Source organism: Hippocampus comes, unplaced genomic scaffold (genome assembly GCF_001891065.2).
Source record: "Hippocampus comes isolate QL1 unplaced genomic scaffold, H_comes_QL1_v1.1 scaffold64, whole genome shotgun sequence".
Classification (NCBI taxonomy): Eukaryota; Metazoa; Chordata; class Actinopteri; order Syngnathiformes; family Syngnathidae; genus Hippocampus; species Hippocampus comes.
Genome location: NW_017842053.1, coordinates 630,833 through 652,275, shown reverse-complemented (window position 1 = coordinate 652,275; position 21,443 = coordinate 630,833). Strand labels below are relative to the sequence as shown.

Genomic DNA, 21,443 nt, shown 5'->3' with positions numbered 1-21,443 from the left:
TGTCATTTTTGTTTGCTGGCATGCCCTGAGAGTCTTCTAATGGACACTGTAATAGGATGCGCCTTGGCTTAAAAAAAAGAGAAGTTGGGATACGACGCATTAGATGACAGTGTTTCACGAATGCAGTGTACTTTGCTGATGCGCCAAGGCACCTCTAGATGGAGCGATAATACCAAAAATGATTAACCTTCATAGTGCACGTATATTAGTTCGGTGGCTATCAGTAGGTGTAGATGCGATTCAGTATCACACTTAAAATTTCATCACTTGGAATGTTGTAGGTCAACACCATTCTTGCGGGGTTTTTTTGTTTGTTTTTGTGTTAAATATCACAAGTTATAATTTCTTCAAGGACAAATTCACCAATGAATGACCGACAATCAAGATGATTGGGTTTTTATGGTGAACCTCAGAAAATGTGAAAACCGTCTAAATTAATTTTCCTGTCATACGATTACGCATGTTTTCCACTGCATTTCATTATAACGATACACAAAGTCTTACCTTTCTACCTTAGGTTTCTATTTCTGTCATTGCGGTCTTAAAGTTTTATGTGTCTCACTGTGCTATTTTAGACTTTATCGATTGTTCAAATTGCTGATGGTCGAGTGGGGGCTGTAATATCTTTTAGATTTTTTTTCTTTCACATTTGGTCATGTTTTTCCAACAAAATGAAAAGAACAAATAAATCGACAAAGAAACATGAAGAAGACACATTTGATTTGCTTTCGTGGGAGACCAAAAAAAAAAAACCCTATACGGATGCTAAATCTAAATCGGAAACGTGCGTTTTAAAGCGACCAAGTGAACTGTAAAATATAATAATTATAATAATAATAATGATTAAACATGTTCTTTAGCAAATACGTGTAGGGAATTCAGTGCTTCCGGGTAGTATTTAGCACCCATTCTTAATAGTTCTCGATCAAGCACCAAATACTGGAATAAAAACCTCGATGAAGCTCTAAAGAACCACATTTGTGTCCAAAGTGGAACCAGGGGGAAGCACCTGTATTTTATTTTTTTATTTTGCGTGGCTATGCGTGGGGAGCGACGTGCGCGCGTGTTTAATTGGCATAAAAGGATCGTGCGTCACTGACTTTTGCTTCTCAAGATGGGAGGGGAAGCCAAGTGGAGCCTTCACCCGCGGGAGTCAACAAGCTTCGCAGTGCGCGTCTAAAAAGGGAACCCGCTCGCTGTCAAGCGATGACTGCAAACCAGTGACAAGGAGAAAAAAAAAATCTGCGGGGAGGAGGAAGAGGATGGCGAGGACGGGGACAGAGAAGAAGTTCCCTGTTGAGACGCAAAAAAGAAACCTGTAAGTAAAGAGTTGCGATTCTCCGTTGACTGCCCGCTTTCGAAGTCAAGAAATAAAGAATGGAGCCCGAGGCAAGTACGGGACACGCTCCCAATTTGGCGCAAGTGGCCGCCTCCAAACTCTCCCAGATGGGGGACAGAACTAAGCAGCTGGGCACCGCCATGCAAGAGCCGGCTCGGCAGAACCGCATCATCCTGGTCATCGTGTGCGTGGTTCTGCTTCTGGACAACATGCTCTACATGGTCATCGTGCCCATTATCCCGGACTACCTGCACGAGCTACAGGAGGCGGCCGAGCACTCGCTCGTCCCTCCGTCTCCGACGCACGGCAACTCCAGCAACGCCACCGCGGCGCACCGGCACGCCCCCGCCGGGGACAACTTCGACGTGCAGATCGGCGTGCTGTTCGCCTCCAAAGCCATCGTGCAGCTGCTCGTCAACCCCCTGAGCGGCACCTTCATCGACCGGGTGGGCTACGACATCCCGCTGGTGATCGGCCTGAGCATCATGTTCCTATCCACGCTCATGTTCGCCTTGGCGGAGAACTACGCGGCGCTGTTCGTGGCGCGCAGCATGCAGGGCATCGGCTCGGCTTTCGCGGACACGTCGGGCATCGCGCTCATCGCCGACCGCTACACCGAAGAGGCGGAGCGCAGCAGGTCTCTGGGCATCGCGCTGGCCTTCATCTCCTTCGGGAGCCTGGTGGCGCCCCCCTTCGGCGGGATTCTGTACCAGTTCGCCGGCAAGCGGGTGCCCTTCCTCATCCTGGCCGCCGTGTGCCTGGCGGACGGGGTCATGTGCCTCGTGGTGCTCAAGCCCTTCTCCAACCGGGAGCGGGCCAACATGCCGGTGGGCACCCCCATCTACCGGCTGATGATGGACCCGTACATCGCGGTGGTGGCCGGGGCGCTGACCATCTGCAATATCCCGCTGGCCTTCCTGGAGCCCACCATCGCCAACTGGATGGAGGAGACCATGCACTCCAGCCAGTGGGAGATCGGCATGACGTGGTTCCCCGCCTTCTTCCCGCACGTGCTGGGGGTCTTCCTGACCGTCAAGCTGGCCGCCAAGTACCCGCACCTGCAGTGGTTCTACGGCGCCATCGGCATGGTGTTCATCGGGGCCAGCTCCTGCACGGTGCCGGCGTGCAAGAACTTCGGCGAGCTGATGATCCCGCTGTGCGGGATCTGCTTCGGCATCGCCTTCGTGGACACGGCGCTGTTGCCCACCCTGGGCTTCCTGGTGGACGTGCGCCACGTGTCCGTGTACGGCAGCGTGTACGCCATCGCCGACATCTCCTACTGCGTGGCCTACGCCATGGGGCCCGTGGTCGCCGGCAAGATCGTGCACGACCTGGGCTTCGTGCAGCTCAACTTGGGCATGGGCCTGGCCAACGTGCTGTACGCGCCCGCCCTGCTGCTGCTGAAGAACGTGGCGCAGATGAGGCCCTCGTATTCGGAGAGGAACATGCTGCTGGAGGACGGCGCCACGGGGCTCTACGCCTCCATTAAGATGGAGCAGCAGGAGAAGAAGAGGAAAGGCCTGTGCGCCACCATGGAGGAGAACGGCATCGAGACGTTCGTGCGCCGCTCCTTCTCCGAGGAGGAGTCCTCGGGTGGGGAGTGCGCGTGAAGGGAAGGGAAAGTGACGCTCGGGAAACACTCGCTATTCGCGGGTGATGGCGACCGAGGACGAGCCCTTCTGCGAGCTCTTAAAATATCGATTTTGGGAATTGCTTGCATATTTGGTTCTCGAACTGTTTACCACGACGACAACGTCCTAAAACTACTTAGCTCTCAAAGTACCACCATCATGACCATAACATTTAGGCAAGGTGGATAATAGCGCTGCTCTAGAACACAGGGGAAAACGCACTTCAATTCAAATTTGTTTAGTTCAATTTAAAATGCAAACGTACTGAACTTCAAAGTTTAAAAAACTGAGCTGCACTGAAATGGATAAAAAGAAAAAAAAAAGGAAAAAGTTGTACCACGACGACAACGTCCTAAAACTACTTAGCTCTCAAAGTACCACCATCATGACCATAACATTTAGGCAAGGTGGATCATAGCGCTGCTCTAGAACACAGGGGAAAGCGCACTTCAATTCAAATTTGTTGAGTTCAATTTAAAATGCAAACGTACTGAACTTCAAAGTTTAATAAACTGAGCTGCACTGAAATGGATAAGAAGAAAAAAAAAGGAAAAAGTTTAAACTACTGTCTTATTCTGCAGTTTAGATCTTTAATTAAGTGATTCTTTGCGTACCGTTAGAGGGCGCCAGTGTACCACTTAGCGAATCACTGACCAAACCAGGGTTGTCTAGTTAATTTTATTCGCTTAATTATTTATGGTTAGGAAAAACTTCACTGTAAACAGCGAAACCCTGCAAATTTGCAGTTTAGCATTCACAAATTTGCATTTTATTTTTTAAAACTCACTTTGACTGTTTTTGTGCTCAGCCTAAAGCCGCCCTGTCTAATATTTAAGTTTTGCTCCTTGGTGCTAAGAAACGATATTGTGATGAGTCGAGAAGCTTCACTCAGACATAAGTGGTTCTTGGCCGCCATCTTGTGGCATCTTGGTGCCAAGGAACTTTGTTGAAATGAGAATAGGAGCTTCACTTGGACAAAAGTCATGCTTTGCGGCCATCTTGTGCCATCTATGGGAATAATTGACCTTTTGAGAGGGGTGATTTCCATTATTAATAGCGGGGCTTGTGAATAGTGGGCTCTCTCCGCTAACAACCCATGCTCAACGTAACTCCTCCCATGCAAAAATGTGACCGCAGATGAGATTCCTCACTTCAAAGGACTTTCTTGAAACCAATTACTACTTTCCTAGAAGTGCCAAATGTACAATTGTGTCCTTCCAGCTTCAGCTTTTCGCAGTAGAAGATAGCTATGCAGTGGCCTTTAAAATAAAGTGATTGTCTGAGTTTACAATTCAGGGATTATTGGTGTCAATCATTTGAATAAACATGTGTGATGTATGTTTTCAGTTGCGCCGCTGTGAACTTGATAATTATGCAAAAATAATGTGTGTGCGTGCGTGTGTGTGTCCCTGAATATCTATTTTTGGCGTCTTTTTTGTTTTTGACGAGCTATGCAGTGGCCTTTAAAATAAAGTGATTGTCTGAGTTTACAATTCAGGGATTATTGGTGTCAATCATTTGAATAAACATGTGTGATGTATGTTTTCAGTTGCGCCGCTGTGAACTTGATAATTATGCAAAAATAATGTGTGTGCATGCGTGTGTGTGTCCCTGAATATCTTTATTTTTGGCGTCTTTTTTGTTTTTGACATAATCACGGAATGCAAAGCCTCAATGTATGATCTGCTCCTGTACATACGTGTATATTGTTGTACAGACATTCAATGGCTATTATGTGAATCGCTTTGTTCTCAAGAATCATTAAAAATAGTGTTTCCAAACTTTATTGAGCCAAGGTGCAAAATTTTTATTCTAACCCCCCCCCCCCCAAAAAAAATCACAAAAAGTATATATTGACATTGTCGGGCAGAATCCTCGGATCCTTATTATTATGCTAGCATGCTAGCTAAGAGCCATGCTAGATATATGGCCTTGGTGCTTTATGACAGTGTTTCATAATCATAATTGAGCCAAAGCAGCATCTCACGGAAACTCCACCGAATAAAAATGTCACTTTAAAGTATGAAGATTGAAATAATGATTAATTGAACTCATTCTGCTATCTGAATGGCAACAGGTGGATCGGCAGGTTGAGCTAACCATCTGCCACCTAGTGGAAGAGCATTGAACTGTTCAGTCTACTGCAAAATATCGCCAGCCTAGACAGCGCAGTGGTTGGGAAACTCCAATTTTAAGGTTTAATTAGTAATTAGTAAAAAGTACATTAAAAAAAAAAATCTTCACACTACTAAGTATTAAAAGTAGTATTTATTATTGTTGAATTTGGGAGTTATGTGGTCGTCATTTTTGAGAATGAAACAAAAAAACAAATTTTATTCAAACATCTTTTATGCAAACTCAAAGTGATCATTTCCAGGTGGTCTAATTTTTTTTTCAGCGCTGTATGTATTCAACCCTCTCAATAGTTTCCTAAATTAGCATTCATTGGGAGAAACGCAACATAAAATCGGAGCCTAAATGGACACAAAAGTGGTCAGAAAACGGCAGAATGTAATATTTCACGGGGGAAATAACGAATCAAATGAGATTTGTGACCTGCGTGTCTTAAAATAAATAAATAAATAAATAGCAAAGACCGAATGAGTCCGCACACGGACGATTCGGCAAGACACGTATGACATGGTGACGGCGGAGTGAACGAGTGATGAGAGGAAATAAAAGTTGCTGGCGAATCGCTGGACCTCAGGGAGGAGCCTTGGCACCAGTAGCCAACACACACACACACACACACACACACACACACACACACATCTGCCCCCCCCCCACCCCCACCCCCCTTGTCAGCATCTCTGCGGAGCCACAGCGAGGGACTTAATAGTTGAGCTTCTTCTTGGCCATGTCTTTGGATGTAGGATGCTCCAAAAAAATAAAAAATAAAAAATTATATATATATGAAGAGAAACAAATTTCAACCTCTCACTGGAGCCTGAGTAAGAGGAAGCGGCTTTTTCTCTCCTCACAGGTAAGACAATTATCCATTCAATTCTTAAAGTGTTTTGGATTATGGTTGAGGCTGAAATTTCCCAGGCGACCGTCGATCATCGCATTTCTGATTTGTGCACGGGATAAACAGGTGTCAGTCATTTGTCACACCAAAACGACGACAACTCGGGTTAGACTTGAGACACACACACACACACACACAGAAGATAAAAAGACAAACAAGAATACATTTTTTGAGCTGTTTTACTAAAGGGGTAGATGAATGGATAGATACAGAGAGAGAGACTTTAACAGTACATTTAAAAATATATCCACCCTAAACAAAGACAATACATCTTTTAGCATTAAAAAATAAATGTATTATCACATATTTTGTTCTTATTTTTATGAATAGCAATAGTAGTAATATAGTTTTCTTATTTGTTTATTCCTATTTTGAAATAGTTTCTACTCTTATTAATCACTTAGTGTTATATTTTTATATTGCATGATTTCACATTTTTATGAATAGTATCTTTATTATGAACAAAAGAAATAGGGGTAATATATTCGTCTTTTATTATTATGTTGTTGTGTTTTTATTGCATTTTTTTCAATTTTGCAACATTATTGTTATGTGATAATATGCTAGAAGTTCTTGAAATAAAAAAAAAAATACATACCTCATAAAAACACAAACAGTATCTGCATCGGTTATACTGTATGAGTGCCAGCTGGCCATTTTTTTTTTGTTTTTTTATTTTTATAAAGGGAATCGACTGCTCCGCTGCACCAGCAACATGTCGCTTCTCAAACAAGAGCCCTCCAAAGATTCCAGAACCGCTGATGTGAATATGATATTTTTTCATTTTCCACAGTTTTCAAATGATATGAAGTTATCATTTGATTATTGAAACGTTGTGTCCAACCCCCCTCCCCCCTACTCAGAGTTTACCCAAACTGCCGCTGCCGGCGTTAAAAGACACTTTGGACACGTACCTGAGATGCGTGAAACACCTGCTCACTGAGGAGTGCTTCCAAAAAACTCAGGAGGCTGTGAAGCACTTTGGCGCCCCTGGAGGCCTGGGGGAGCTACTACAATGCAAGCTGGTGGAGAGGAGAGAGAAAAAGGCCAACTGGGTAAATGGAGTGCACTTGTTTCGCGCATTATCCAGACCACGCAAACGTGCATACATCAAAGGGAGGTTGCTGCCATGCAAAGCGCTCCCAGGAGATAAATAGTTTATTCCCACCCCCACATACAGTACATGATTCAGTTACATAAGATCGCTGTCATTACTCAGCAAGACGGTTGATTGTTGTAGTGTGTGTATTGGGGAATACAATATTGTATGATGACTGACTAAAAATAAGAAGTGGGATCATGAGTTTCACGGATCATAACTCGTGTCATCATATTTTATTGACTTAACTGTAGCATTAGGGGCCTTTGATTTGTGCTAATAGCAAATTCATCTTACCAAAGAATTGCCGAGTTACAGGAACACTTTGCTGCTTGAGTATTAAAAATGAAATTGTCATTCCATTTGAGTATGACTACTAAATCTGCATCAAACTGGTTGTGTTGATTTCAACTACCGTATTTTCCGCACTATAAGGCGCACCCAAAGGCATTCCATTATCTCAATAGCCGACAGTGCGTTTTATAATCCGATGCGCCTTATATATGGATCAATATTCTGTTTTCCTGGACGTAGTGCTTTAAATGTTCTTTGTTTGTTACAGCTGCAGCGGTTGTGAAAGTTCTATATAAATAAAGCTGGATTTTATTGTATTATATTCCCTTTAGCGTAACTCCCTTTAGCGTATGCATAATGCATCCGCAGCCACTACTGTAGCTTCTATTCAATGCGCCTTATAATGCGGTGCGCCTTTATATGAAAACAGTTTTAAAATAGGCCATTGAAGATGCACATTATACTCTGACGCGCCTTATCGTACGGAAAATACGGTAATCATTTGACAATGGCAGTGACAGTGAAAGTTTCACTTTGCCTCCGCAGGTGTACGACTACTGGCTGAATGACATGTACCTCAACAACAGACTGGCATTGCCGGTCAACTCCAGCCCCGCCATGGTATTTCCACACCAGAACTTCACAGCGCCGCTCGATTCTCTGAGGTGGGCATGAACACAGCAACGGATCGTTGATTTGGGACAAGGATCGGAGATGTGCACTTCTTTGACACCAATTTTCTCTAGGTTGTTCAGTAAATGAATAGAAGACAAACAAGAGTGGTCCAGTTGCGATTGATTCATTGCCCGGAGAGGAAAAAAATGACCTGGATGAAATGAAAATTTGCACAAACACTTTTATGTACAACGTCTTCACATGAAAGCAGCATCATTCGGTCAACTGAAAAGATTTTACCATGGTGTGTTGTTTCTTCTTCTTTCCTGTAGGTTTGCTGCCAACTTGATCTCTGGAATTCTAGAGTACAAAAGTTTGCTCGATGCGTAAGTAAGAGAAGATTTCAGTTCACAAGAGGTCAATGTATGTCGGGGCAAACTTGTGAAAGGGTGTGCGCAGACGTACGTTACCTGTGGACTACGCCCGAGGTCAACTTGCGGGAACCGCCCTTTGTATGGAGCAGTACTATCGGATCTTCAGCAGCTACCGTCTGCCGGGCCGTGAGAGAGACACGCTCGTGGCAGACAACGGTAGTGCGATGCCGGGACCAGGACATATCATTGTGGCTTGTAAGAACCAGGTTAGATGGAAAAACCTTCAGAGTTCCTTCCCATTCAATGTTAGCGCACAACTTTCAGGCTTCTGCTGGAAAATGTCAGGAAAAGCCTCCTAAAACAGCTTAACTTTACTTGGGATTAATCAGGGGGATGTGAGACCTCTAACCAAGGCCAGAATAAATTTAGTCGAAACATCAAGAACAAGTACTGGATTGTGATGAGAGGCGAACTTGTGCTCAGTTTTTTGTCCTGGACGTGGCGATCAATTCCCGCCGTCTAAACGGCCGAGACCTCCTGACTCAGCTGGAGAAGATCGTGAAAATGGCTCACGATGAAGACCAGCGGCAGCCGCCGATTGGTCTTCTCACCTCCGACGGCCGAACGGCGTGGGCGGAGGCTCGCGGCGAACTCCTCAGAGGTTCCGAACTACTTTTCACTGGAGATGACATCACTAGCTTCATTTACCATCACGACATTTGGCTGTTACGCTTGTCACTCTTTCGCAGAGTCGACCAACAGAGAATCTTTGGACCTGTTGGAGCGGTGCCTTTGTTTGGTCTGTCTGGATGAAGGCGGCAAAGCCGAGCGGACCGATTCCGCTCGGGCCTTGTTGATGCTGCACGGGGGAGGAGCGGCCACGAACGGGGGCAACCGGTGGTACGATAAGAGCATGCAGGTTCGTTCTTGTCATTGGCGGGCAGGAGTAGGATCTCAGTATGGTGTGCGTGGATCGTGTCTGATGATACAAAGAGTGCATGCACAGAGCCGAAAGCATAGAGAACCCCTTTAATTAGTCCCTAAGAGAGTCATTTCAAATGTTCCCTTTGATTTGGAATGAATCAACAAGCTAGAGGGGGCACCTATAGGCCAAACATACACATCTGCACAAACCAGATGCTCTTGGTCTCGAAGGCTCCACCCCAAAAGTCTTTGGAGTTGTTTCGGTCTCAGGCTGGCCAGACTCTGGATTGTCCGTCTAAACCGGTCAAGACTACCACTGATCTGCGATTCTTCAACATAAATTGTGTGATAATAACTAAGAAGTATTTGGTAAAACATACCTTCAAAGTCATTGTCCCACCCCCCATCCCCATGATGAACGCAACCAAGTATTGTAACTGAGGTTCTTGTTTCCTTTGCTGTTAAATCTATTTACAAGCAAATTTAAATTAAAGTGAGACCATGTCATGATTTTTAAAATGGCTTTTGAGGATCTTGTTCTTGATCATGGTCTCGGCTTGTCTCGATCTTGGTCTTGACATGGCTTTTGATTCCTAAAAGTCTTGGTTTCGGTGGGGTCTGGTGTCAGGCAAATCTTGGACCCGGATAGTACGATCTTGAGCACAATATTACTATGGACATACTACAAAGGACATTTCAGCGCTCCACAAGAAGCTCGCCCGAGTCTCCATTCTTTGGTCCGCAAGTCCCGATGGAGGCTGTCGCTCTGAAAACCGTGTCATTGTGTCAGTTTGTCGTAGGGGCCGACGGCTGCTGCGGAGTTGTGTGCGAGCATTCGGCGTTTGAAGGCATCGTTCTGGTGCAGTGCACGGAGTACCTTCTCAAGAATATGTAAGAATTCAACTCTCAGATTAAATTGGAAGCGATTTTAGAGAGCCAGACTTGGGTGTTCTGACTGACGGATGGCTACATTGTGGAGCTGCCACCCTAAGCCGGTCCCAGCTGAAAGTGGGAGCGAGCTGCCGGCTCCGCGACGACTCCGCTGGAAATGTACCCCGGTGGTGCACAAACTCGTCGCCTCATCCGCGGATAGACTCCACAGGTTTGGCTTTATGCTTTACTGAATGGTCACGAATGAGCTGGAGCCAGTGACTGGCAGGCCAACACGGTGAAAAAGCAACGATTACCGATCATGTTCCACGTTTTGGCTGATTTAGTTTCGATTGGATTTTCTTTTGTTTCATTGGTTTTCCCTGTGTCCATTTTCTCATGTTTTTGTCTTTGCTCGTTAGGTTTTCGTTCCCACCTCCACCTCATCTACAACCGAGTAAATAAAACCGGGGCCGACGACGTCAATTCGTGAAAACGCGCTGCATGTTTTGAGCTAACGGCAATGTTGTCCGCAAAGGCTCGTCAAGAATCTCGACGTGAACGTCCACAAGTTCCGCCATTACGGGAAAGAAACGATCAAGGGGCTGAAAATGAGTCCAGACGCTTTCATCCAGGTGGCTCTTCAGTTGGCCTACTACAGGTCGGAGAATGATAAGCTAGAGCGTAGGATAGACTGACATGTCTCGCTAACGCTTTTCCACTCTCTCCGTGTGTCCAGATGTCACGGCAGAGCCGTTTCCACTTACGAGAGCGCCTCCATACGTCGCTTTAAGGACGGCCGGGTGGACAACATTCGCTCGGCCACGCCAGAGGCCCTGGTCTTTGTTCGAGCAATGACCGGCGGGAACGTGCGCGACTGCGTAAGAGGGGGAGGGTTGACGCTAGACTCGCGATGCTTTCACATCCGCACAGTTTGAATCAAACTCTGGGAAGTGGTCCGTATCAGAACGACTTGAATCACACGACTTGACTCGCGTGTGTGGTCATTTTTATATAACATGGGTTTCAATGGTATTGCTTCATTCTGAACAAGTCCACTTCCCAATCAACACGAGGGAGTGCAAACTTGTGTCACGGCAGTGTCGCAATTGTTTATTCTGGACTTCTTCTTTCGAAACGATTTCCTTTTGTTCCCGCACTGGGCCATCTGCCCAGAAGTTTTCTGACCAGAAAACATGAACCAAAGCTCTGAAACTAACCTTCCAACCACTGATTCGGGTACACGAACCATGAACCGCACTTATCCTTACTCGTTACCACCAGGATGCAAAGAAGATGGAGTTGTTACGGGCCGCTGTAACAGCACAGACCAAGAATTCCAGCTTGGTAGCGATTCCCGATTCCTCTCGCTACCTTGAATTAGCGTCACAACGGGCCGCTGTAACAGCACAGACCAAGAATTCCAGCCTGGTAGCTATCCGATTCCTCTCGCTACCTTGAATTAGCGTCACACAGAAAAACAAAATGAACCCGTGGTGTCGTTTTCCCTTTTCCAGGCTATCATGGGGCTGGCGATAGACAATCACCTACTGGGATTACGGCAGATGGCGCAAGACCTGAAGATCGAGAAGCCGGAGATCTTTCGAGACGAAGCCTATCGCGTCAGTCACGAGTTCATTCTCTCCACAAGTCAGGTACTGTATCGCGTTTGCGGAGAATCCATTCAATTAAGTCAATGAGCCTGTTACTCATTCTTTCAGGTCCCCACCACCGTTGAGATGTTCTGCTGCTACGGACCTGTGGTCCCAAACGGATACGGGGTGTGCTATAACCCTCAATTGGACCATTTCGTATTCTGCGTGTCAAGCTTTCGGGAGAGTCAACAAACGTGTTCATCAGAATTTGTCAAAAGTCTGGAGCAAGGGCTGTTAGACATGAGGGATTTGTGTCAGAAATACACGACCTGTGAGCCCAGACAGGGTCCTGCCGAGATGCCGGCTGACCTGAGCAAGAACCCGGAAGCACCGGTACTTGACCTTGTGAAGACACTGAGCCAGACTAAACTGCAGGCTGGAGGTAAAGCCTAAAAAAAAAAAAATAATAATAATAATAATTACAAAATACCGTAGCTGGTGTAAGACACATTTTTTTTTCCTCCCTCTTACTGTACATGCCATAATAATATCTTAACATCAATACAGTGGCCCCTTGACGTATAAGTACCGTAACTTACAATAAGAGTTTCTTGAGCTACAAGGTGTCGCTTGGTGAGCTTCATTTGCACCGCTTAAGTCACAGGTGTCAAACTCAAGCCCCGGGGGCCAGATCTGGTCTGCCACGTTATTTCATGTGGCCTGCGAAAGAAAATGACTTGCGCTAGCTGGCTGATGTTTGCTAGCTGAAGCGAGCTGTGACAATAAAGAGGCTCTCCTTATTCAACTTATTAGTATTCAGTTGTTCTTGGTGCCTATTTTCACTTTCTCGTCAAGAAACGGGGGACTATTCCATAACATCACTTTGAGGAGGCGAAACAATGACTCGTTGGCACGGGTCTCCAATTTAGAAGCAAAGCATGCTTGCTTCAAGCTGTTTATCACTCACAGTTGACATTTATTGTAAAACTGACACCAAAAAAAAAAAAAACAAGAGAATCAAACATCAAAATACTGTGGTGATAATAATCCATTAGCTTCGTGTTCACATATAATTTCAAAGGCCGTGAGTGTACATCTTACGGAAATTATGGTTATAGTAATTGCGGTATAAATCTTCACCCTGCATTTTTTTCAGTGGAACTCATTTTGGCTCGGCATGTTGTGGCAAAACGTGGTACTGCACGTGAGCAACACCAAATACGGCCCTGCACGGATATTGTTTAAAAAAAAAAAAAATGGATTGTCAAAAAAGACACGCTCCATATTAAGCAACATATCATTTCTGTCCTGTAAAAAACACATATGTCCATTTTGGTCACTTTTAAAAATGTGTACGGTAAAGAGGTGTCCATGTTTCAGACATCGTATAAACATTTGAAAAATGCCAAAAATGGACAGACGTCTTTCTCACAAAACGGCGACAATATTAAGCAACCCGCATTGATATGAAAGAATTTCAAAAGCGTTTTGACTGATTGTGTGTGAATTCTGACTCAAATAGACATTTACGGAACAGTTCACAGCCATGGTACGATTATTTACATGCGAGCATCTCAATGGGACGACTGAGTGTCAGAATTGATCTTCACGCCTCTAGGGCTTTGTTGTGTTTGCGCCTTGTGAGCCCTATAAGCAAAACAAAACAAAACAAAAAAAAGCAAACAAGCCAAAAGCCAGCTGGCTGATGTCTGCTAATGAAGCGAGCTGTGACAATAAAGAGGCTCTTCTTCACCAACAGCTCACATACACACAACTACCGACGCCTGTCAAGAGTGGTTCTAATTACCTAATATAAGACGTCCCGTTATCTTTGCAGAAAACAGCTGCTGGGGAGCGGTGCTGTTGACTTCAAAGGAGTATTAAAAATTAAACAACCTGATGTCAGGCCAATAAAGTCGGTGTTGGAAGTATCATCTTAAAATGAAGTCGAAGTGTGACAAGACAAAAAAGTTCTAGGCGAAAAGAACAAAATCGAATGAAACCAACCGCCCCCCCCCACAAAACAATGTTTTGCAAACCAAAATAAAGTCCCCAAAATACTAAATCAGAAAGAAAAGTTAACCGCAATGTGACAAGAAATAATTCTTATTGTTACAGGAACAAGCAAATAATTCTTAAAAAAAAAAAAAAAGTAACAGTGAAAAAAGTCATGTTATGAAAGTAAATTGAAACTTCAACGAGAATAAAGACGTAATGTGACAAAAAAATTTAAGAGAACAATAAAATCGTAATGTTACGAGATTAAAAAAAATCTAACAAGCTAAAAAATAAGACAAATAAAGAGACTAAAGACAACCGGTTGCAAGAGAAAAAAAAACAAATGCAATGAGAAAACAGTGCAAGTGGACTGAGTATAAACTCGAAATGTTACCAAAACAATACATAATGTGATAAGTATGAAAATAAAGTCATGACGTATAAGAAAAAATAAATAAAAATTCAATTCAATTGGATGCTGAGAAAAGACCAAGTGGAATAAAAATAGTCGTAACGTTACCCAAAAAAAAAGACTTGACGTTGCAAAAATGAACGCAGCAAGAAAATCAAGTCTTCATGTCACAAAAAACAACAACTCTTAAATGTTTCTAAAATACACTCAAAATGGAACCGAGTCAAACAAAAGGAAACCAAAAAAAAAAAAAAAAACAAGTCGCAGGAATTGACTCACAGCAAATTCACAACAAAATGACACAAGATAAAATGGTTAAAGTTATATAATAAACTAAAAATTGAACAACATTAAAGTTGGATTGCTCATAGAATAAATTCAAAATGGGATGATGAGAAAGTCCTAATTTTACCCCCAAAATGTTTTACCGTGGAAAATATAAATCATCATGTTATGAGAAAGTTTTATTATCACAATTATTATAATTATTGTTATTATTGTTATGAAAACCATACGTGACAACAGAAAAGGGGTAGATTCAGAATTGGTACAGAAAAAAAAAAAATCTAGAAATGGTGACTTGCATCACAGATTTTTAAAAAATAGTCAAACATCCTTGACCCATTAGAAAAAAAACGTCATAACGTTATAACAAAAATGTCCTTAATGGTCTGAGAATAAACTCAAAATGGAACCGGAGTGAAGTTGTGCTGTTAAGGAAAAAAAAAAAGAAAAAAAAAGACCTAATAGTCCAAGAATGAGCAGAACGTCACGACAGCACTTCCAAACGTGGGGAAAATGAACCAATTCAAAATCCAAACACATCAACTGTCAAACCACTTCCTGGAACTGATTGCGTCGGGGTTCCGAGAAGCGACTGCGTATATGATCAATTGGAATTTATCATCAAAACGATTCTAAACCTCAAATAGAAAAAATATGTTCCAAGACTGTCATCATTAACAAAAAATAATAATAAAAAACTTCCACTTCTACAGTGAAGAGTGTCAGGTCCATTTTCAACACTTAATAATAAAATTAAACGCGCACCTTCCGTCCAGTTCAAGCTTTCCTCTCCTGGAAGGCGCTCAGGTCAAAAGCCGCGTCCATGAACTTTTTCAGCTCGTTCAGGTGGGTCGACTTGTTCCCCGTCGCGGGCGCGGCGGCGGGGTCCCGCCCGGCATACCTTTCGGGGAACCGACCAACGAGGCGAGACTCTCCCACCCTCTCGCGTTCAACCGAATCGGCGCCTTCTCACCAGACGGGCCTCTTGCTGGCCACCACGGTGAGTAAGCGAGGCCGGACGTAGTTGTAGTAGCCCGTGTTTTTGTGCTCCTCCTGACACCAGACCAGCTCGGCGCTCTCGTGTTTCTCCACCTCCGCTCGGACCAGGTCGAAGGGGAATGGAGAGATCTGGAAAAGAAGAAACTGCATCAACCCGCCAGTATTCTGAAAAAATTCGGTGTGCGTGTGAATTTCATTCATCAAGTGGGCGCCACGAAATGAAAGCATCGCGATTAGCCGAGTCGTAGTTGACTTACAAAATGTACGTGGATCACCATTTTATTTCATGCAAGTGCGTGATGAAATAAAATTTAGTCCATTTTTTTCCCCCCAGTGTGTTTTTTTCAGTCCAATTTGCCGACATTTACGTGCAATGTTAATGTTCAAACTGTGTATGATGTTACAGTGACTTGCAAAAGTATGACCTTGGTGAACACTTAGACCTACTACGTTCATGCAAGTGCGTGATGAAATAAAATTTAGTCCATTTTTTTCCCCCCAGTGTGTTTTTTTCAGTACAATTTGCCGACATTTACGCCCAATGTTAATGTTCGAACTAATGTTCAAACATGATGTTACAGTGACTTGCAAAAGTATGACCTTTGTGAACACTTAGACCTACTGCATTCTAATATGAGTCATCGTGGTGTTACTTAGTGGAAAGGTTTTGGCTACAAGTGACCAATATAATACAAAATAAAACGCAACATACCAGCAACAACACCACACCGTGTACATGTACATCATTTAGGTATCATGTACCAAGTGACATGACAAAAACATTAAAACGTTAAGTGTATCATACTCAGAGATGTTGACTTTTGAATGTAATAATACGTGCAGATCACTCACGATATGTTTGTTAGTCAAAGTTGGCTGAAACAAGTTGTTTGAGCTACCAATCAGATTTGTGGACCGGCTAACTGGCCCTGTGAGGTGAATTTGAAATCTGATTGGTTAAAGTGACAACGACCGGGACGACGGATTCTTGAGGCCGTGGGTCGATGAGACTGACGTAGAAACTCAGGCTGAAATCCGATTGGATGGTGCCCATGCTCACACGTCTGTGATTGGGTGCCATTCTGGTTAGCCTTGCTGTAGCAAACCTGCTCCAGTCTGACGATGGCGACGTCTTTCTCCAAGTTTTGCCGCTTTCTCTCTTTGGTCAGTTCGTAGTAGACTTTTCCGGTGCAGAAGATCAACCTTCTCACCCCATCTGGATTTTGACTCGCCGGGCCTTCGTCTGGAATAAGCCTCTTAAATTTAGTGCCTACACAAATTAATAACGCGATTTTAGTTTAATGACATTTTTTTAAACCTTGCATCAAAGTAGGGGAAAATGGGTCGAAGTGTACCTTTGGCGAGGTCATTAAAACTGGACCTGGCATCGGTGTGCCTCAGCAGAGATTTAGGAGTGAATATAATCAGCTGTGCAACGAGAAAAGAAAGTTTTATTGATTTTTTTGTTTCCTCCAGTTTGTGACATCAGCACAGGGACAATGCCTGAGTGTTCAGTCAACCAAAACCAGAATTGAGACTTTGTACTGAAAAGAATGATATAATATTCCCTATGGACAGCCTCACTGATTTGCTCAGGCTAGTTTGTTTTCTCATGCTCAACAGAGCGACACATTTGGAGGCGACAGGGGATCACTTAAGACATCCACTGTAGCTGAAAAACAGTGAAAGCTGTGCATAAAAAAAATTAAAAAAAGAAAAAAGAATAATTCATGTACAGCCTAAAAGTTTCAGTCAGAAGTCGGGCTGTTAATTATGAACGCAAATCATATGATCCAACCATATTTGCCATCATGAGGGTCACAGGTGATCTGAAGGCTTTCTTAGCAGATTTTGAGCGAGTGGCAGCAAAGTTTTAAAAAAATTAATAAATTAATTAAGAAATAATTTTAAAAATAAGAAATACAGTAATGCTGTTGCATAAGCATGCTATTTAGTAGGAGTAGTATTTAGTAGTGTGTGCGCATGCAAGTGCATGCATGGATGCATGGCCAAAGAGTTCAATCTCGGTTTCATTGGACCATGGCAAAATCTCCGAAACACATTAAGTAAAAAATATGTTAAGATCTGAGGTAAACAGAAGTTGATCTTTTTGGTCATAATTCCAAAAGTACACAATACCTACAATGAAAACAGTGAATAGTAAACAGTTTGAAATACTGTAGCGGGTTGCACAAACCTTTCTGGCTTCTGCTCAAAAGAAAAAGGTCAGTTAATTATTGAACTGCTATAAAAAACTGGTGCGTTATGATGAAGATCAAAAAGCTACCGCATACATAGTTATGAGCCAATATCATGATAATGCTTCACACCTGCTGTTCAAAAAAACTTTTGAGCAGTTTGTCACAGACGTGTCATAGACATGGTGCTAAAATAATAAAAAATAAATAAAAAGGGGTGGTGAGGGTGCGGGGGCATACATTTGTTTTGGAAAACTAAGACAGTCGTGCTTTACCGGCTTCCTGAACGGCAGCAGAATCTGCCGTCTGAGCACATGACAGTAGTTAGCAGGCGTGGAGCAGTTAACCACGATCCAGTTGCACTCGTACAGCTGCTGCACTTCAAAATCTCCAGCAAACTCCTTCATGTGAGAAAAGAGGAGAGGGTGTTAAAAAAAAAAAAAGGTGTGGCGTAACCTTGAGTCTAATTTCTACCACCGAATTGTCAGACGCAGTGGGGGCGTGTCAATGGAAAAGCTCTGGGTGCAAGGCGCAGAGAGCTGAGCCAAATTCCCAAACAAGCACATCGAGGATTGCGTCGGTTCCAAATATCAGGATGCTCAAGCACAGCTGACCTTTCTACAAACATACACAGAGGAAATTCCATACGCACCCCTTCCCCTGCTCAACCCCACCCCCACCACTAATGGTTTGAATATCCCATTTGCCGATGAATTTGGCAGCCTTCTGCTGATCGCTGCCTCAAACCAGCCGGCACACGGGACCCGACTGAGTGCTGAACACAATAGTCTCTCAGGGGCCCTTAATGAAAAAATTGGCAATCATCACATAAACTGTTGATGACATAGCAGGAAGCGATTTCAATGAAAATGACATGCATGTATTTGGAATGTGAGAGGAAGCTGGAGTAGCTACAAAAAAAAAATAAAATAAAATCATCTGAAAGTGTTTTTAAAATGTGACTTGTCCCAGGTGGACCTACAGGAAAGTGATCCGGGTCATCTTTGCTCATTTGCAGGAAGCGCTCAGGTCGTGCTGAGGAATGTTCTGGACCCTGAAGACAAGAGGAGAGTATTTAATGTCACGCTGTGGTGAAATGTAAATGCACCTTGAACAAGGTGGGAACACAATTTAATTAACTAGTTACTTGTCACCATTTAAATGAATGAAAAAGCCATTCATCTGTCAAAATACTGCGTATTGAGAGGTAAAAAAAACCTAAAACTAATACTGAAACTAATAACGGAACTAAAATATAGAATTGACAAAAAAAAAAAAAAAAAATTCCAAACAACTCTGCAGTAAAAATTGAACTAAAACAAACTCAATTTAAAATACGCAAGTCAAAACGAAATGAAAATTAACGATAGTCAAAACTCCGAATGTTATATATGTTTTGCTCAAATTTTTCCAAAGCGGGAAAAAAGAAATTTTCTGCTGACACAAAAGGCCTATTTCTTTCACATAATGTTGAAATTTTCCAAGATAAGACAAGAAAACCTTTATTTGTCTCACAATGGAGATATTCCCAATTTACAGCAGCAAAATTATGAAAAGGACAAAGTAGAAGACAAAAAGTATATAAATAAATATAAATATAAAATATAAAAACGAGCATATTAAAAATGGGTGAGTGGGGGTGAGTCCAAGTTTTCAGGACCGTCTATTCAATAGTTTCACCATTTCGAGCCGCTGTCAAAACCTGTCTTAGTGAGTGCTTCTCCTTTGTTGAGAGAATACATGCACCTCACAAATGTGGCATATCAGGATGCTGATTCGAGAAGTGGCGTCTCAAAAATGTCTCTCTTACCATTCCCTCCATCCCGTGAGGGAGGAGCAGGACAATGCCGTTGTGGCGGACCCACTTGGCCTGCCCCGAGCTGATGAACTGGTCGATGATGCACTGGGCCGTGTTGTGGAAGTCTCCAAACTGCGCCTCCCACAGGACCAGGGCGTTGGGACTGGCCATGGCGAAGCCGAGTTCGAACCCTGGGAAGGAAAATGGCGGCCACAGTTTGGCGAAGGGTTGATGGGGGCGCCGGGGCGCGGCTCGCCCACCTACCGAGCACGCCGTACTCGGACAAGGAGCTGTTGCAGACGGTGTAGGGCGCCTGGTCGGCCCACAGGTGGTTCATGGGGACACAGATTCGTTTGTCCACCTCTTGGTCATGGAGAACATGATGACGGTGACTAGGAAACATGCGCAAAAAAAAAAAAAAAAGAACAACAAAGTCTTGAAAATGTTTTGTAACAATAGAAAAGCAAAAGTAGCAACATTCTAAAACACAAAGACATCCACACGTGCCCCCGCATACTCGCACATAATTTTTACACACATGCGCGCACACGGTGCGTCGTCTGTCATCGGGGGGCCCCATTAGCGAGGAAAAGAGGGCGCACGCGTTCCCACACGCAAACGCGTCAAGTTTGGCGCGCCGCCGATACGCGCGCTCAAGCGGAACGCGCCAATATGCTCGGCTCCTGTGAGAAGAGGACGTGAGAGACCGACAAGTAGATTTTTCAGGTACCAGTATTTGTAAAACTTGAAGAAGCTTCCTCCGGTCAAAAGTAGTGCTTTGCTGCATCATCTGGCATCTGAGTGCCAAGGAACTACATACTGAATTGAGGGAATTCATTTCAACAAAAATAGTGCTTTGCTGCATCTCGGCACCAAGGAACTATGGTAAAGTGTATTGAGGAACTTAATTTATACAAAAACAGTGCTTTGGCACTGTCCTGTGGCATCTTGGGGCCAATGAATGACATTTAAGTTTGTGGTGGGGTTTCTTAAAGACATAAGTGGTGCTTTGCTGCCATCATGGTGCCGAGGAACTAAATTGAAGTGAGTTGAGGAGCTTCATTTACACAAAAAGCAATGCTTTGCCACCAGGTTGTGGCATCTCGGTGCCAAGGAACTATGTTGAAGTAAGTCGAAGAGCTCCGCTTAGAAAAAAGAAGTGCTTTGAGGCCTTTTGGTGCCAATGAACTTTTCTTGAAATGAGTTCAGGAGTTTCATTTAGACAAAAGCAGGGCTTTGCTGCCTTCTTTTAAAATTTTAAGATAATTCAAATACTCTTTACAATCAATTACTGACAAATTTTTGCTGTGCGTGGCAGGGGGACACTGACAGTATACACATAATGGACAATAAAAAAGTATTTGTACTTTTCACTTTTGAAATTCAGTACATTTCAGAGCCTGTATACATTTAGTTTTGCTTTGGTTTGTGGAGAAATGTTTGTGAAATATGTGCACTCAAGGTTATTGTTGCGGCTGCATTACGCTGAGAGCTGTTTCTAATATTTGGACCCTCTCAAGTCGGAGACCAAAGATAAATTAAAAGCATAATTCAGTATGACGGAGTGCCATTCACAACCAACCCAATTGTTGTATGACTAAAAACAAACATAAATACACCGTGCCGCCCCAGTGTGAAGCTAAAGAACATAAATAATTTTAAAAAATGAAAATGATCCTTCTACTAAAGTAAATATGTTCTCATTTTGCGAGGGGAATGCAGTTCTTCTCTGCAGGTCTTCCATTGGGTGTGGTGATATTCTACAAGTGTACCTCTCAACCGTTCATGTCGCTGTCGATTTGGCTGTTGTGTCACTGTGACGGGAGGCGCACCTGAACGTTCCCCTTTCGACGTCTTGCCCGCTGAGTCGCACGTGGACGCCGTCTTTGAGAAGCGACCCGAAGGCCATGTACTCTCCCAAGGCCCAGTCCAACTGGCCGTTCCTCACCAAGTCTGCCCGGCTACGCAGGATACGAGACAAACC

General features: G+C 43.6%; 3 protein-coding genes across 3 annotated transcripts in view; 2 read left to right on the top strand and 1 right to left on the bottom strand.

Moving 5' to 3' along the window:
* The first annotated feature begins 915 nt into the window (after window positions 1-915).
* Window positions 916-3,285, top strand: slc18a3a (solute carrier family 18 member 3a). The gene has a single exon (XM_019859791.1). It carries the CDS (start codon window positions 1,378-1,380, stop codon window positions 2,947-2,949), a length of 1,572 nt encoding a protein of 523 aa, XP_019715350.1. The 5' UTR covers window positions 916-1,377; the 3' UTR covers window positions 2,950-3,285.
* Window positions 3,286-5,350: 2,065 nt separating this feature from the next.
* On the top strand, window positions 5,351-11,914 carry chata (choline O-acetyltransferase a). The gene is made up of 14 exons (XM_019859914.1): window positions 5,351-5,953; window positions 6,685-6,761; window positions 6,862-7,053; window positions 7,938-8,056; window positions 8,339-8,392; window positions 8,466-8,646; window positions 8,864-9,041; window positions 9,130-9,299; window positions 10,095-10,195; window positions 10,284-10,406; window positions 10,713-10,835; window positions 10,914-11,055; window positions 11,459-11,521; window positions 11,692-11,914. The coding sequence occupies exons 2-14, from the start codon at window positions 6,714-6,716 to the stop codon at window positions 11,872-11,874; spliced, it is 1,677 nt and encodes a 558-aa protein (XP_019715473.1). The 5' UTR covers window positions 5,351-5,953; window positions 6,685-6,713; the 3' UTR covers window positions 11,875-11,914.
* A 3,013-nt stretch (window positions 11,915-14,927) lies between these two features.
* Window positions 14,928-21,443, bottom strand: part of ogdhl (oxoglutarate dehydrogenase L) — a 15,690-nt gene continuing 9,174 nt past the window's right edge. The window contains exons 16-24 of the mRNA XM_019859915.1: window positions 21,292-21,443; window positions 19,724-19,851; window positions 19,472-19,650; window positions 18,644-18,715; window positions 17,937-18,062; window positions 16,819-16,891; window positions 16,570-16,733; window positions 15,438-15,592; window positions 14,928-15,365 (exon numbers count right to left, since the gene is read on the bottom strand). Of these exons, the coding sequence (XP_019715474.1) occupies window positions 15,242-15,365; window positions 15,438-15,592; window positions 16,570-16,733; window positions 16,819-16,891; window positions 17,937-18,062; window positions 18,644-18,715; window positions 19,472-19,650; window positions 19,724-19,851; window positions 21,292-21,443 (1,173 nt within the window). The 3' untranslated portion in view covers window positions 14,928-15,241. The remainder of the gene's footprint in view (window positions 15,366-15,437; window positions 15,593-16,569; window positions 16,734-16,818; window positions 16,892-17,936; window positions 18,063-18,643; window positions 18,716-19,471; window positions 19,651-19,723; window positions 19,852-21,291) is intronic.